Source organism: Schistocerca piceifrons, chromosome X (genome assembly GCF_021461385.2).
Source record: "Schistocerca piceifrons isolate TAMUIC-IGC-003096 chromosome X, iqSchPice1.1, whole genome shotgun sequence".
NCBI classification, from domain to species: Eukaryota; Metazoa; Arthropoda; class Insecta; order Orthoptera; family Acrididae; genus Schistocerca; species Schistocerca piceifrons.
This window is the reverse complement of record NC_060149.1, coordinates 236,462,695-236,479,625: the sequence shown is the minus strand read 5'-3', so window position 1 is coordinate 236,479,625 and position 16,931 is coordinate 236,462,695. Positions and strand designations below refer to the sequence as shown.

The 16,931-nt window shown below is 43.3% G+C and overlaps 1 protein-coding gene across 1 annotated transcript in view; it reads left to right on the top strand.

Annotated features, from left to right (window-relative positions):
- Window positions 1–6,692: 6,692 nt before the first annotated feature.
- The window catches only part of LOC124722284 (voltage-dependent calcium channel gamma-7 subunit-like), a 183,629-nt gene continuing 173,390 nt past the window's right edge, over window positions 6,693–16,931 (top strand). Inside the window, exon 1 of the mRNA XM_047247470.1 lies at window positions 6,693–6,903. Coding sequence (XP_047103426.1) covers window positions 6,693–6,903 — 211 coding nt within the window. The remainder of the gene's footprint in view (window positions 6,904–16,931) is intronic.

Here is a 16,931-nt window from a genome sequence, read left to right as displayed (position 1 = left end):
ATATGCTATCGGCTAAGGAAAGAAGAAACTGCTCTATTTTTTTTAATGGAGCTTTTCTATACACTGCTATTATGGTTGCTGGAAAAAAATTAACACTTGATGTTCAGCAACTCAACTTTATTGACGTGTTTCGAGTAAACTCGTCTTCAGGCGGCTGGGAGCTGCATTCACATGGTATGGTGTCATCTGCAAGTACCAACACCAGGTTGCAACTGATTATGCTATGCTGTTGGATTTGTACGTGACCCCATATGCCGGCCGGGATGGCTACAGTCTGGAACCGCGCGACCGCTACGGTCGCAGGTTTGACGCCTGCCTTGGGCATTGATGTGTGTGATGTCCTTAGGTTAGTTAGGTTTAAGTAGTTCTAAGTTCTAGGGGACTGATGACCTTAGACGTTAAGTCCCATAGTGCTCAGAGCCATTTGAACTATTTTTGACCCTATACCTGTGTATGAAACGCCTTACCTCCGCTGATATTCTGAAGGTGACTTAAAACAAGTGGTTCAGATGGCTCTGAGCACTATGGGACCACAACGGCCGGCTAACTCAAAACGCTTCAATAAAGTTGAATTGCTGAATATAAAGGGACTACATTTTTCTCCTGAGATCATGTTGTTGTTGTGGTCTTCAGTCCTGAGACTGGTTTGATGCAGCTGTCCATGCTACTCTATCCTGTGCAAGCTTCTTCATCTCCCAGTATCTACTGCAGCCTACATCCTTCTGAATCTGCTTAGTGTATTCACCTCTTGGTCTACCTCTACGATTTTTTCCATCCACGCTGCCCTCCAATACTAAACTGGTGATCCCTCGATGTCTCAGAACATGTCCTACCAACCGATCCCTTCTTCTAGTCAAGTTGTGCCACAAGCTCCTCTTCTCCCCAATTCTATTCAATACCTACTCATTAGTTATGTGATCTACCCATCTAATCTTCAGCATTCTTCTGTAGTACCACATTTCGATAGCTTCTATTCTCTTCTTGTCCAAACTATTTATCGTCCACGTTTCACTTCCATACGTGGCTACACTCCATACAAATACTTTCAGAAACGACTTCCTGACATTTAAATCTATACTCGATGTTAACAAATTTCTCTTCTTCAGAAACGCTTTCCTTGCCATTGCCAGTCTACATTTTATATCCTCTCTGCTTCGACCATCATCAGTTATTTTGCTCCCCTAATAGCAAAATTTCTTTACTACTTTAAGTGTCTCATTTCCTAATCTAATTCCCTCAGCATCACCCGACTTAATTCGACTACATTCCATTATCCTCGTTTTGCTTTTGTTGATGTTCCTCTTATACCCTCCTATCAAGACACTGTCCATTCCGTTCAGCTGCTCTTCCAAGTCCTTTGCTGCCTCTGACAGAATTACAATGTCATCGGCGAACCTCAAAGTTTTTATTTCTTCTCCATGGATTTTAATACCTACTCCGAATTTTTTCTTTTGTTTCCTTTACTGCTTGCTCAATATACAGGTTGAATAACATCGGGGATAGGCTACAACCTTGTCTCACTCCCTTCCCAACCACTGCTTCCCTTTCATACCCCTCGACTCTTATAATTGCCACCTGGTTTCTGTACAAATTGTAAATAGCCTTTCGCTCCCTGTATTTTACCCCTGCCACCTTCAGAATTTGAAAGAGAGTATTCCAATCAACATCGTCAAAAGCTTTCTCTAAGTCTACAAATGCTAGAAACGTAGGTTTGCCTTTCCTTAATCTTTCTTCTAAGATAAGTCGTAGGGTCAGTATTGCCTCACGTGTTCCAACATTTCTACTGAATCCAAATTGATCTTCCCCGAGGTCGGCTTCTATCAGCTTTTCCATTAATCTGTAAAGAATCCGCGTTAGTATTTTGCAGCCGTGACTTATTAAACTGATAGTTCAGTAATTTTCACATCTGTCAACACCTGCTTTCTTTGGGATTGGAATTATTATATTCTTCTTGAAGTCTGAGGGTATTTCGCCTGTCTCATACATCTTGCTCACCAGATGGTAGAGTTTTGTCAGGACTGGCTCTCCCAAGGCTGTCAGTAGTTCTAATGGAATGTTGTCTACTCCGGGGTCCTTGTTTCGACTCAGGTCTTGCAGTGCTCCGTCAAACTCTTCACGCAGTATCATATCTCCCATTTCGTCTTCACCTACATCCTCTTCCATTTCCATAATATTGTCCTCAAGTACATAGCCCTTGTATAGACCCTCTATATGCTCCTTCTACCTTTCTGCTTTCCCTTCTTTGCTTAGAACTGGGTTTCCATCAATGCTCTTGATATTCATGCAAGTGGTTCTCCTTTCTCCAAAGGTCTCTCTAATTTTCCTGTAGGCAGTATCTATCTTACCCCTAAAGAGATATGCCTCTACATCCTTACATTTCTCCTCTAGCCATCCCTGCTTAGCCATTTTACACTTCCTGTCGATATCATTTTTGAGACGTTTGTATTCCTTTTTGCCTGCTTCATTTACTGCATTTTTATATTTTGTCCTTTCATCAATTAAATTCACTATTTCTTCTGTTACCCAAGGGTTTCTACCAGCCCTCGTCTTTTTACCTCTTTGATCCTCTGCTGCCTTCACTATTTTATCCCTCAAAGCTACCCATTCTTCTTCTACTGTATTTCTTTCCCCCATTCCTGTCAATTGTTCCCTTATGCTCTCCCTGAAACTCTGTACAACCTCTGGTTCTTTCAGTTTATCCAGGTCCCATCTCCTTAAAGCTCCACCTTTTTGCAGTTCCTTCAGTTTTAATCTACAGTTCATAACCAATAGATTGTGGTCGTAGTCCACATCTGCCCCTGGAAATGTCTTATAATTTAAAACCTGGTTCTTAAATCTCTTTCTTACCATTACATAATCTATTTGATACTCTTAGCATCTCCAGGGTTCTTCCATGTATACAACCTTCTTTCATGATTCTTGAACCAAGTGTTAGCTGTGATTAAGTTATGCCTGAGATCATAACAGTGAATAAAAAAGACACATATATATGACATGGTCGCATGCCTCTTAAATGACTACATGCCAAACCTCAACTTCTGTTTTAAAAAAGCCGTATAAAAAAAATATTACTCAGATCAAGAAAACATTCCACTTATGTTATTGTCAAAGGGGTACCGACACAACGAAAATATAGGGCTTTTCAAAAAGAATGACCTGATATCAAACCTCCACATTTATTGATAAAAACATATCACAGACATGGGGTACATTCCAAAATACTCAAACAAATCTTAGTTTTAGCTATGCTATTACAAATGCTGTGTGCCTAGCAGCAGCACGAACAACATCTAGACGAAAGCTAAATTTGTCGAACTTTACACAGTGCATCTACTTTTACAGGAGTTATGGCGGCAGTTATTCAGTTCTTCAAAAAAATGGTTCAAATGGCTCTGAGCACTATGCGACTTAACGTCTGAGGTCATCAGTCGCCTAGAACTTAGAACTAATTAAACCCAACTAACCTAAGGACATCACACACATCCATGCCCGAGGTAGGATTCGAACCTGCGATCGTAGCGGTCGCTCGGCTCCAGACTGTAGCGCCTAGAACCGCACGGCCACTCCGGCCGGCTCAGTTCTTCGCTTCAGTGTCACGGGGTAAAGGAGAGATGAACAAATTTCCTTCACATACCTCCACATGAAAAAATCGCGTAGTGTTATACTCGGTGATCCTGGAGGCCAAGAACGCGGGACAGTGTCTCGGTGTTCCGTGCGCCCTATCCAGCGGTGAGGCAGAGTGTCATTGAAAAACTGACGTACGTTGTTGTGCCAGTGTGTTGGAGCTCAGCGATGTTAGAAAATGAAGTCATCGGAGTCGTCCTAAAGTTGTCGAAAAAGACAATTCTGCAGCATTTGATGATAGCCGTAAATAGAAATATTAAAAAAGGTAGGAAGATTTTTCTGTTTGGCAAGAGTGACAAGAAGCAGATTTCAGAGTACTTCACGGCTCAACACAAAAGTTTTGTCTGTAGTACAGATACAGGTAGAGGATCAGTGGACAAAGTTCAAAACCATTGTACAATATGCATTAGATGAGTATGTGCCAAGCAAGATCGTAAGAGATGGAAACAACCGAGTTAGAAAACTGCTGCGGAAGCAAAGGGAACTTCACAGCAAACATAAACAAAGCGAAAGCCTTGCAGACAAACAAAAATTACGCGAAGCGAAATGTAATGTGAGGAGGGCTATGCGAGAGGCGTTCAATGAATTCGAAAGTAAAGTTCTATGTACTAACTTGGCAGAAAATCCTAAGAAATTTTGGTCTTATGTCAAAGCGGTAGGTGGATCAAAACAAAATGTCCAGACACTCTGTGACCAAAATGGTACTGAAAAAGAGGATGACAGACAATTAAGGCCGAAATACTAAATGTCTTTTGCCAAAGCTGTTTCACAGAGAAAGACTGCACTGTAGTTCCTTCTCTAGATTGTCGCACAGATGTCAAAATGGTAGATATCGAAATAAATGACAGAGGGATAGAAAAACAATTAAAATCGCTCAAAAGAGGAAAGGCCGCTGGACCTGACAGGATACCAGTTCGATTTTACACATAGTACGCGAAGGAACCTGGTCCCCTTCCTGCAGCGGTGTACCGTTGGTCTCCAGAAGCGCGTAGCGTTCCAAAAGATTGGAAAAGGGCACAGGTCATCCCAGTTTTCAAGAAGCGACGTCGAGCGGATGTGCAGAACTATAGACCTATATCTCTAACGTCGATCAGTTGTAGAATTTTGGAACACGTATTATGTTCGAGTATAATGACTTTTCTGGAGACTAGAAATTTACTCAGTAGGGATCAGCATGGGTTTCGAAAAAGACGATCGTGTGAAACCCAGCTCGCGCTATTCGTCCACGAGACTCAGAGGGCCATATACACGTGTTCCCAGGTAGATGCCGTGTTTCTTGACTTCCGCAAGGCGTTTGATACAGTTCCCCACAGTCGTTTAATGAACAAAGTAAGAGCATATGGACTATCAGACCAATTGTGTGATTGGATTGAAGAGTTCCTAGATAACAGAGCGCAGCATGTCATTCTCAATGGAGAGAAGTCTTCCGAAGTAAGAGTGATTTCATGTGTGCCGCAGGGGAGTGTCGTAGGACCGTTGCTATTCACAATATATATAGACGAGCTTGTGGATAACATCAGAAGCGCACTGAGGCCTTTGCGAATGATGCTGTAGTGTATCGAGAGGTTGTAACAATGGAAAATTGTACTGAAATGAAGCAGGATCTGCAACGAATTGACGCGTGCTGCAGGGAATGGGCATTGAATCTCAATGTAGACAAGTGTAATGTGCTGCGAATACATAGAAACAAAGATCCTTTATCATTTAGCTACAATATAGCAAGTCAGCAACTGGAAGCAGTTAATTCCATAAATTATTTGGGAGTAGGCATTAAGAGTGATTTAAAATGGAATGATCATATAAAGTTGATCGTCGCTAAAGCAGATGCCAGACTGAGATTCATTGGAAGAATCCTAAGGAAATGCAATCCGAAAACAAAGGAAGTAGGTTACAGTACACTTGTTCGTCCACTGCTTAAATACTGCTCAGCAGTGTGGGATCCGTACCAGATAGGGTTAATAGAAGAGATAGAGAAGATCCAATGGAGAGCAGCGCGCTTCGTTACAGGATCATTTAGTAATCGCGAAAGCGTTACGGAGATGATAGATAAACTCCAGTGGAAGACTCTGCATGAGAGACGCTCGGTAGCTTGGTACGGGCTTTTGTTGAAGTTTCGAGAACATACCTTCACCGAGGAGTCAAGCAGTATATTGCTCCCTCCTAAGTACATCTCGCGAAGAGACCATGAGGATAAAATCAGAGAGATTAGAGTTCACACAGAGGCATATCGACAATATTTCTTTCCACGAACAATACGAGACTGGAATAGAAGGGAGAACCGATAGAGGTACTCGCCACACACCGTCAGGTGGCTTGCGGAGTATGGATGTAGATGCAGATGTAGATGTAGATGTAGCTCAACGTTGGACAGGACGCATGGAACCCCGTGACACGGCCTTACAATCTTGGCCTCCAAGATCGCCAGACATGATCCTGTGCAATTTTTTCCTTATGGGGATATGTGAAGGAAAGTGTTCATCTCCCATTTACTTCGTTACGTGAAGAACAGAATAACAGCCGCCATAACTTCTGTAAACGCAGATATATTGTGTAAAGTTTGACGTATTTAGCTGTCATCTAGACGTTGTTAGTGCTGCTGCTGTTGGACAATAGAGCATTTGTAACAGCACAGCTAAAACTTTAAGATTTTTTGAGTGTTTTGCAATTCATTCCATGTTTACAGCATGTTAAAAAATGCCGGACGGTGTGGCCGAGCGGTTCTAGGCGCTACAGTCTGGAACCACGCGACCGCTACAGTCGCAGGTTCGAATCCTGCCTCGGGCATGGATGTGTATGATATCCTTAGGTTAGTTAGGTTTAAGTAGTTCTAAGTTCTATGGGACTGATGACCTCAGAAGTTAAGTCCCATAGTGCTCAGAGCCATTTGAACCTTTTTTTTTTGTTAATAAATACGGAGTTTCGAAATCGGAAAATTCTTTTTGAAGCACGCTGTAAATCTCCATTAATATGTATGTGTGCGCCGTTTCTTTGTTAGACCGGGAACCTTTCCCTTTCCCACACAACGATGCGGCTAGTAGTACGGTGTGTGTATACGTGTCCGCAGGACAATGACGTGCTCGAGCGGCAGCACGGCGGCGGTGTCGCGGCTGGCGGTGGCCTGGGGCCTGCTGGCGCTGGCCACGGTGCTCACCGCCTTCGTCACCAGCGGCTGGCTCTGGACCTGGGAGCCGCTCAACTCGGCCGCCACGGCCACCGTCACCTTCCGCATCGGCCTCTGGCACGTCTGCCCCACCGTCTGGCGCGACAACTCCTCCCAGCGTGAGTGCCTGCCACGCGTTATTCTTATCCTTAGGTTTAAAATACACTACTGGCCATTAAAATTGCTACACGACAAAGATGACCTGCTACAGACGCGAAATTTAATCGACATGAAGAAGATGCTGTGATACGCAAATGATTAGCTTTTCAGAGCATTCACACAAGGTTGGCGCCGGTGGCGACACCTACAACGTGCTGACACGAGGAAAGTTTCCAACCGATTTCTCATACACAAACAGCAGTTGACCGGCGTTGACTGATGAAACGTTGTTTTGATGCCCCGTGTAAGGAGGAGAAATGCGTACCGTCACGTTTCCGACTTTGATAATGGTCGAATTGTAGCCTATCGCGATTGTGGTTTATCGTATCGCGACGTTGCTCCTCGCGTTGGTCGAGATCCAATGACTGTTAGCAGAATATGGAATCGGTGGGCTCAGGAGGGTAATACGGAACGGACTCGTATCACTAGCAGTGGAGATGACAGGCATCTTATCCGTATGGCTGTAACGGATCGTGCAGCCACATCTCGATCCCTGAGTCGACAGATTGGGACGTTTGCAAGACAACAACCATCTGCACGAACAGTTCGACGACGTTTGCAGCAGCATGGACTATCAGCTCGGAGACTATGGCTGCGGTTACCCTTGACGCTGCAACACAGACAGGAGCGCCTGCGTTGTTGTACTCGACGATGAACCTCGGTGCACGAATGGCAAAACGTCATTTTTTCGGGTGAATCCAGGTTCTGTTTACAGCATCATGATGGTCGCATCCGTGTTTGGCGACATCGCGGTGAACGCACATTGGAAGCGTGTATTCGTTACTGCCATACTGGCGTATCACCCGGCGTGATGGTATGGGGTGCCATTGGTTATACGTCTCGGTCACCTCTTGTTCGCATTGACGGCACTTTGAACACTGGACGCTACATTTCAGATGTGTTACGATCCGTGGCTCTACCATTCATTCGATCCCTGCGAAACCCTACATTTCAGCAGGATAATGCACGACCGCTTGTTGGAGGTCCTGTTCGGGTCTTTCTGGATACAGAAAATGTTCGACTGCTGCCCTGGCCAGCACATTCTCCAGATATCTCACCAATTGAAAACGTCTGGTCAATGGTGGCCGAGCAACTGGCTCGCTCAATACGCCAGTCACTACTCGTGATGAACTGTGGTATCGTGTTGAAGCTGCATGGGCAGCTGTACCTGTACACGCCATCCAAGCTCTGTTTGACTCAATGCCCAGGCGTATCAAGGCCATTATTACGGCCAGAGGTGGTTGTTTTGGGTACTGATTTCTCAGGATCTATGCACCCAAATTGCGTGAAAATGTAATCACATGTCAGTTCTCGTATAATATATTTGTCCAATGAATACCGGTTTATCATCTGCATTTCTCTTGATGTAGCAATCTTAATGGCCAGTAGTGTGGTTGGATAGTTGTCTGCGATTCTAAAAGAAACCGGGATAGAGAATGATCCTCACTTTGATTGTTGAACTTTTTTATCCGCAATGAAATGGCCCCAAAATACTAGAGACTAATCACGCTGTATCAGAAAAAATTTTTATAAGCCAAGGGACCCGAGAAGGTCGTCGTTTAGCACTCACACTTTATAACATATACATTGACGACATGACTTAGACATGGAAACAACAAATTGATCCAGGAAGGATAGGGACACAGAAATCAATTTCCTTGTATTTTAGCCCTGACGATGGCTATAGCTGAAATCTGTATATGCAACAATAATAAAACACCAGTGGGATTGCCACTGATTGCTGTTCCTATCCTTCCTTAATCTACAGCCGCTGTGCCCAACGGTTCGTTACGGAATCGAAGTTCGTTAAATAGATCCTGGAGAAAGATTATTTTTGTATCCGCCTGGAAGACGGCGCGTGGGTCTGCTCCTGAAAACTGAAAGGTTGGCCGACTGAAGGAAGCGAGTAGGAGCAGGTGAGGTACAACACGTCGGTACTGCAAGTAAGTAAAAGTGGTTTACTGGTGCATGAATATATACAGAGGCATACATAACTTTGTACGTAGTTGCGAAGCCTTAGACCAGTCGTAAGTAGAGCAAAGTGTCTATATGAAGCGAAGTGTCTAGGCCGTCTGCTCTTGATCAAATGCGCTGAATCTGGAGCGGCTAGAGGGCACTGTCGTCGGTGTCTGTCGTAGTGCCAACCTAAGAACTTGCACCTACGCCGTGGAATCTTAGCTATCGATACCAGAATTATCACATGGGAAATTGCAAATACAGTGCTTTCTGCAGACGACCTTGCAATCGTACAGGATAGCGAAACTTCGTTGCAAATACATCCATCTACATACTTCACTAAATTTCTAAACAACGTAATATTAAAATATCCATTACAAAAACAAAAGTGATGTTTTTCAAAGGGACGAAATCGCTGAGAACTAATATCATAATAGGATACAAAACAATGGCACTTGGTTGGTTGGTTGTTTTGGTGAAGGAGACCAGACATCGAGGTCATCGGTCTCATCGGATTAGGGAAGGACGGGGAAGGAAGACGGCCGTGCCCTTTGAAAGGAACCATCCCGACATTTGCCTGGAGCGATTTAGGGAAATCACGGAAAACCTAAATCAGGATGGTCGGACGCGGGATTGAACCGTCGACCTCCCGAATGCGAGTCCAGTGTCTAACCACTGCGCCACCTCGCTCGGTCAATGGCACTTGTTCGTCTCTTTAGTTACCTGGTAATATTATAAGCTATCTGAATGAACTCTAGGTTGACAACAGACGGCAGAAGTATTAAGGGGGATAGGACGACAAACGGGCCGACTTGGAGCAGGAGAGGCACCACAGGACATTTTAATTTCCACTGTCTATTCTTTTACAAATAAATTCATAAAACTTTGTCAGCATGATCAGGAAAGATTCAGAATTCACACTCATAGGAGTGGAAGTTCGAAAACATAACGAAATGATTTTTTTTACATGTGAAAATTCATCATTTTTTTCACTTACTAATGGCAGTATTTGTTGCTATAGGCACACTTTTCATCATAAGTAAGAGAGATTCTTCGATGAATTTTGCACAGCATACAAACCATACTTAAAGGTGTATGGAACTCTAGAATTTTCCAAATCTATTAAAAATTGTGGTAAAAATTGAGGTAATAAAATTTGTGTTTTTTCTAAACATGAAGTTTAAAATATAACAGTTTATTCGTTGTTTCATAAATTAAATAAATTCTAGAGTTTCATACACCTGTGAGTATGGTATGTATGCTGTGGAAAATTAATCGAAGACTCTCACTAACTTATGAAGAAAAGTGTACCTATAGCAACAAATGCAGCCATTAGTAAGTGAAAAAAGATGAATTTTCGCACGTAAAAAAAATTATTTTGTTATGTTTTCGAACTTCCACTGCAATAAGTGTGAATCCTGAATCCTCCCTGGTGTTCCTGACAAAGTTTTATGAATTTGTTTGTAAAATTATACACACTGGAAATTAAAATGTCTCTGCTCCAAGTCGGTCCGTTTGACGTCCTAGCCCCCTTAAACGACTGCGGAACAGTCAATAGAACATCGAGGAATAAAGTTACGAAAGGCACAAAAATAAAGTTTTATGTGGTAATTTCCAAATGAATATTGGGCAACTACTAAAAAGCAAGAAAGAAGAATCGAAACGGCAGAAATGACATTTCTAAGAGACGTGAAGGGCTATGCAAGATTGTATAGACAAGGAAACGAAGACATTGGATATATTCTAGAAATAAGATAAAGTTTAATCGACAAAGCTGACTATAATATCTACGAAGAATGTGGTTCGAGGCTACCAAAACATACCTTAAATTTCAGACCTTCAAGTAAAAGATCCTTGGGCGGACTAAGCAAAAGAAGATGGAACGTACGTAAGACCTATACCGTGATGAAAGAAGAAGAAATGGTGCTTAGTGTCTGTGACTACAGGCAATGGTTTTGTTTCTTGTACAGGAACTTTTAGTGCTGCTGCACGATGCGTTTCGGGAAATATTTCCCATTATCGAGTGCGTATGCTATGACACTTTTACGCACGATATTTCGATGTGTGAGTTGCTAAATTATTCTGTTGACTTTACTGTAAGGTAAACAGGCGGGATTTCATAATTACTGATGTAGCTTTTCAAAAAGCTACCAGATAATTCGAAATCAGCTTCTGATTACGCATTTCTTGATGGCCTCTTACTAACAAGTCCAGATTTTTTATATAGTACTTACACATTTCAGTTCATCCATAGTACGGGTTAAAAACACACCGACACAGGATGGTCTGAAACAGTCTGAAAAGCTTCTAATGGTATTGCGGCGCCGTTTCCGAGTTAATTAGCGTTGAAGTTAGCCAATCAGGCCGTTGCACGCGAAAATTCAAGCCGCCCGCCAGAGACGGTTTAGCCAAACGCATTTTTCTTCCGGCTTCTAAAACCGAACTAGAAAGCAGCACAAAAATTGGTAATGGGACGGTAGTAAGGATCGAACCCGACCCAGAGGCTGAGCTGTTTCCTGCTGTATCATCGAGAGAACAACGGACAATTATTGTATATGGCGAGCCTCTTGAATTGGCTCGCACGTCTGCCTGATTGCCCATCTCCAATGCTAATGAACTCGGGGACGGCGCAACATGTCGAATTTTTTTCACAACAATTATTTCTCGGCACAGCCTATCATAGAAGACACTTACAAGCTTTAGATTGTTTCTGACTACCCAGTAGAAACAAAAAGCTATAAAGAGATGTTGCATATTGTCAAGAGATACGATGTGAAAGATGCTTTGCACACAATTTATGCTGTTCCTTAGTGCAGGCAGCATTTTCTTAAGTGTTTGTACAACTACAAGGACATTTATTCCTACGTATACAATAGGCATATTAAAACAGTAATACTTAAAACTAAACACCCTTGTGGCTGATATCTAAGAAAATTATGGTTTTAGATTATATACGCAAAATGGCTTGTACATTAGAGAATATCATGTATTCTCTGTGGTCGATCTGTAATATAACATAACTGTCACAATATGTAACATAGGTTTGCGATCGTTTATGTATGTGTCAGTTTTTGTGTCCTGTAGGCTCTGAATTGTGTAAATGATGTATAATCTGACTTTCTACATAACACGTCAACAAGAAATCCGTAAGTAAAAGCTGTTTCCAAATTCGTCACTATCTACATCACTAATTACACTACTGCCCATTAAAATTCCTACGCCAAGAAGAAATGCAGATGGTAAACGGGTATTCTTTGGACAAATATATTATACTAGAACTGACATGTGATTACATTTTCACGCAATTTGGGTGCATGGGTCCTGAGAAATCAATACCCAGAACAACCACCTCTGGCCGTAATAACGGCCTTGATACGCCTGGGCATTGAGTCAAACAGAGCTTGGATGGCGTGTACAGGTACAGCTGCCTATGCAGCTTCAACACGATAACATGGTTCATCAAGAGTAGTGACTAGCGTATTGTGACGAGCCAGTTGCTCGGCCACCATTGACCAGAAGTTTTCAATTGGTGAGAGATCTGGAGAATGTGCTGGCCAGGGCAGCAGTCGAACATTTTCTGTGTCCAGAAAGGCCCGTACACGACCTGCAACATGCTGTCGTGCATTATCTTGCTGAAATGTAGGGTTTCGCAGGGATCGAATTAAGTGTAGAGCCACGGGTCGTATCACATCTGGAATGTAACGTCCACTGTTCAAAGTGCCGTCAGTCCGAGCAAGAGGTGACCGAGACGTATAACCAATGGCACCCCATACCATCACACCGGGTGATACGCCAGTATGGCGATGACGAATACACGTTTCCAATGTGTGTTCACCGCGATTTTGCCAAACACGGATGCGACCATCATGATGCTGTAAACAGAACCTGGATTCATCCGAAAAAAATGATGTTTTGCCATCCGTGCACCGAGGTTCGTTACTGATTACACCATCGCAGGCGCTCCTGTCTGTGACGCAGCATCAAGGGTAACCGCAGCCACGGTGTCCGACCTGATAGTCCATGCTGCTGCAAACGTCGTCGAACTGTTCGTGCAGATGGTTGTTGTCTTGCAAACGTCCCCATCTGTTGACTCAGGGATCGAGACGTGGCTGCACGATCCGTTACAGTCACGCGGATAAGATGCCTGTCATCTCGACTGCTAGGGATACAAAGCCGTTGGGATCCAGCACGGTGTTCAGTATTACTCTTCTGAGCCCACCGATTCCATATTCTGCTAACAGTTATTGGATCTTGACCAACGCGAGCAGCAATGTCGCGATACGATAAACCGCAATCGCGATAGGCTACAATCCGACCTTTATGAAAGTCGGAAACGTGATGGTACGCATTTCTCCTCCTTACACGACGCCTCACAACAACGTATGAGAAAACGGTTGTCAACTTTCCTCATGTCAGCACGTTGTAGGTGTCGCCACCGGCGTCAACCTTGTGTGAATGCTCTGAAAAGCTAATCATTTGCATATCACAGCATCTTCTTCCTGTCGGTTAAATTTCGCGTCTGTAGCACGTCATCTTCGTGGTGTAGCAATTTTAATGTCAAGTAGTGTATAAATTACACATTTTCACATTACAGTACAGTTATCAATTTCATAGCGCACTAAAAACTCATTCGATAGTGGAAACTAAGATGGCGTGCTGAAAAGTAATTCCTCCCAAGTTTTTACTTGAAAACTGTTAACCGTTTTTAAATAAAACGAATGTTATTGACATTTCTCAACATAGGCACCCTGGCCACGAATAAATTTCTCTGTACGATAGACCAGCTTGTTGATACTGTCGGTGTAGGATATTTTGCTTTGTTCAAGGCGCCACATTCTCACCTCTGCTTGTACGCTTCGTCACTGGCAAAGCGAATTCCTCGAAAGTATTCTTCAAGTTTTGGACTCAGATGAAAATCGCATGGGGCCAAGTCGGGACTGATGGAAGATGATGGATGACAGTGAACCCAAGGCGTCGGATTGTTGCAGCTGTCGCAGTGCTCCTGTGTGATCTGTCATTGTCATGCTGAAGGAGAGGATACTCCATGTGTGGACGAACTCTTCCAATTCGAAACTCGATTACGGCAGGCTATCTCGCGCACCGATGTAGTTACGTTCCAAACCGAAATGTAACACGCTACAATTCGAAGTCATCTAGCGGCAGAGGACTGCAAATATACAGACATGAAGAAGTAAAGATGTAGAACGTTAATAACGTTTGTTTTATTTAAAAAGCTTTAAGACTTTACACATAAAAATTTGGAGGCATTGCTTTTCAGCACGCTCTCGTATTTCCTGAAATGTATCGTGCAGAGAATAAAGAAGAGACCTTAGTGGTAGCAGCAAATGTTATTCCATAACAAACAAAACCACTGTTGAACTTGTACATGCTCCAGAGTTGCTTTACAAATGTCAGGTTCGATATGTCACCACTTCAAAAATACTCTCTCAAACAAATGAAAACATCAACAAACATGAAACAGTTTAAATCTCTCGCTGACAGGCAGATGATGACGTTGTGACAGGAACAAAGGAAGAGTAGGGTGTAACGCCCTGTAGATGTCGAGCTGTTTAGAAAACAGCGGCTTTCTCGGAGAAGAATGGGGAGAAACCCGAGTGAAACATGTAGAAAAGAACATTTCTTGCATTATCTTGAATTAATCTATAGAAATAACGAAAATTAAACATCCGACGGACTTCATAGGGTTTTGAACGCTATTATTCTATAAGGGGCGTTCAAAAAGAAACAAGCCGGAAGCATAATTACAGAAACCAGTACCTGTATGTTAGAAGTGTTGACCCTGGCTGTTGAGACACTTGTCCCACTGTGACACAAGGCGGTGAATGGCTGTCTCGTAGAATTCCCGGGGCTGCCGTGTTAACCAGTTCTGCTCGTAGTCGGCCTCTGTGGCCGAACGGTTGTAGGCGCTTCAGTCCGTTACCGCGCTGCTGCTACGGTCGAAAGTTCGAATCCTGGCTTGGGCATGGATGTGTGTGATGTCCTTAGGTTAGTTGGGTTTAAGTAGTTCTAAGTCTAGGGGACTGATGACCTCAGATGTTAAGTCCCATAGTGCTCAGAGCCATTTGAACCATTTGAAGTTCCGCTCGTACACCTGGATGTCGTCGTCCGAGGTGAATCGTTTGCCCCTCAGAGCCTTTTTAAGGGGACCAAACATGGGGTAATCACAGGGAGACACGTCTGGACTATATAGATAGAGGGTGGCCGAGAACCTCCCATATGAATTTCTGCAGGAGTGCCGCGACTGTGTTGACAGTATGAGGCTTTGCATTGTCGTGGAGCAGAATGACCCCAAGGGTGAGATGGCCTGGTCAATTTAATTTGATCGCTTGGCTAAGGGTGGTCAAGGTTTGCGAGTAGCGCTGGGCATTCACTGTTGTCCCGTGCTGCAGGAAGTGAATCTTGGCCAAAGAAGAACGGCAGCATAACCTTTCCTGCATTCGTGTGGACGGCGACGTGCCGAACTGGTTAACATCGCAGCCCCGGAAATTTTATGAGACAGCCTTTCACCACCTTGTGTCACAGTGGGAGAAGTGTCTCAACAGCCAGAGTCAATACTTCTAACATACAGGTTCTGGTTTCCGTAATTATGCCCCCAGCTCGGTCCTTTTTGAACTCCCCTTATAGAATGCTAATCTACTGTCTTCAGCATTACGCCATCTCATTCGGTTAATATCGTCAGGAAAGAAAAAAGTTTAAATTGTCGGAATGTTTCAACTTTTACTTACAGTAGTAGCCACAAATAACTAAATAAGATAATGTTTAACACACACAAGAATGTGTGGTAGGACATCCCAAAGAGTCCAGTTAAGCCAAGTTACATAAGCAAGCCAGAAAAAAAAAATACTGGCAGGTCCAGGACACATAGCAGTGTAAAGTCTAGCCTTGAGAATGGATTCAATTTGGCGTAGATCACACTAAAAATTTCTGTAGGTATGTTACATTTACCGGAAGTCACTGTAGAGACAGCAAATTGCGAATATGTTGATAGCTATGCTTCGTCTGCTGTTCCAAATAACGCCAGAGATTTTCTATGAGATTAAGTCAGGGTGATTTAATAGGCCAGTCTAGGTGCGACAGGGTATAGTCAAATGTGTTGTCGTTAAAACACGGATGTTTTCACCATGGAAGACTGGAGTGTCCACAGCATACTCGTCAAGAAGGTGTAAAACATAGGGCAGCGCTTGGTCACAAAGAGTGAAGAAATAAGCATCCAGATTCACGTTCGTGGTAATATGCGTGTTCCAGGTCATGGGAAGGAAAACGTCCTCAAAACATAACGGAATTACTTCCATCCGATCTACAGCCTACGTACACCGCAGCCTAAAAGTCTCACTGGCCCGTCCCTCCATGTATAGAGGCAAAATGGTTTTGTCGGACCATATTACACGCCGTTGTTCGCAATTGTTTAGTTTTTCTTGGTCCATTGATGACGTGCACCTTCATGTCACTCTGTGAGAAATAGACTTCTGTGAAGTATCCATTACATACAGTTCCATTCGTAATATTCGCTCGGAAACTGGTTGAGGAACACCTGCATTCACGGCAATTCCTGTTGTGTTTGAAACGAACAGTGATACTAGTTTCCAGTCTCTGGCTTTTAGGATCTAATCACAATTGTTTTCACGCCACTTTACATGGATGCGAATGTTACACCATTCCTTGTACACACATTGTTTGATGGATAGTCCGCGATGGTGCACCAGTAAATTGGGCAACTTGATTCACGGTGTGGTCATAGACACGTCCAAATAATATAGTTCATATCAGTCACTGTCACGTCTCCACACCAACCTATCTTACTGCGTTGAGTCCATACAAACCACTGGCCCAAACGCACCACTTCATTGATAATAACTTACGTCAGCGGTGGAGCGTCACACTACCACCTACTACCCGTCTTACGCCATCTACAGTGCCCCAAAGTGACCAGCCCTCTCTTTTAAAAGGATGACTTATTTTTTGTTCGGTGATCTCATTTACAGTGCTTCCATCATAAGCTGCCACTAAGCAA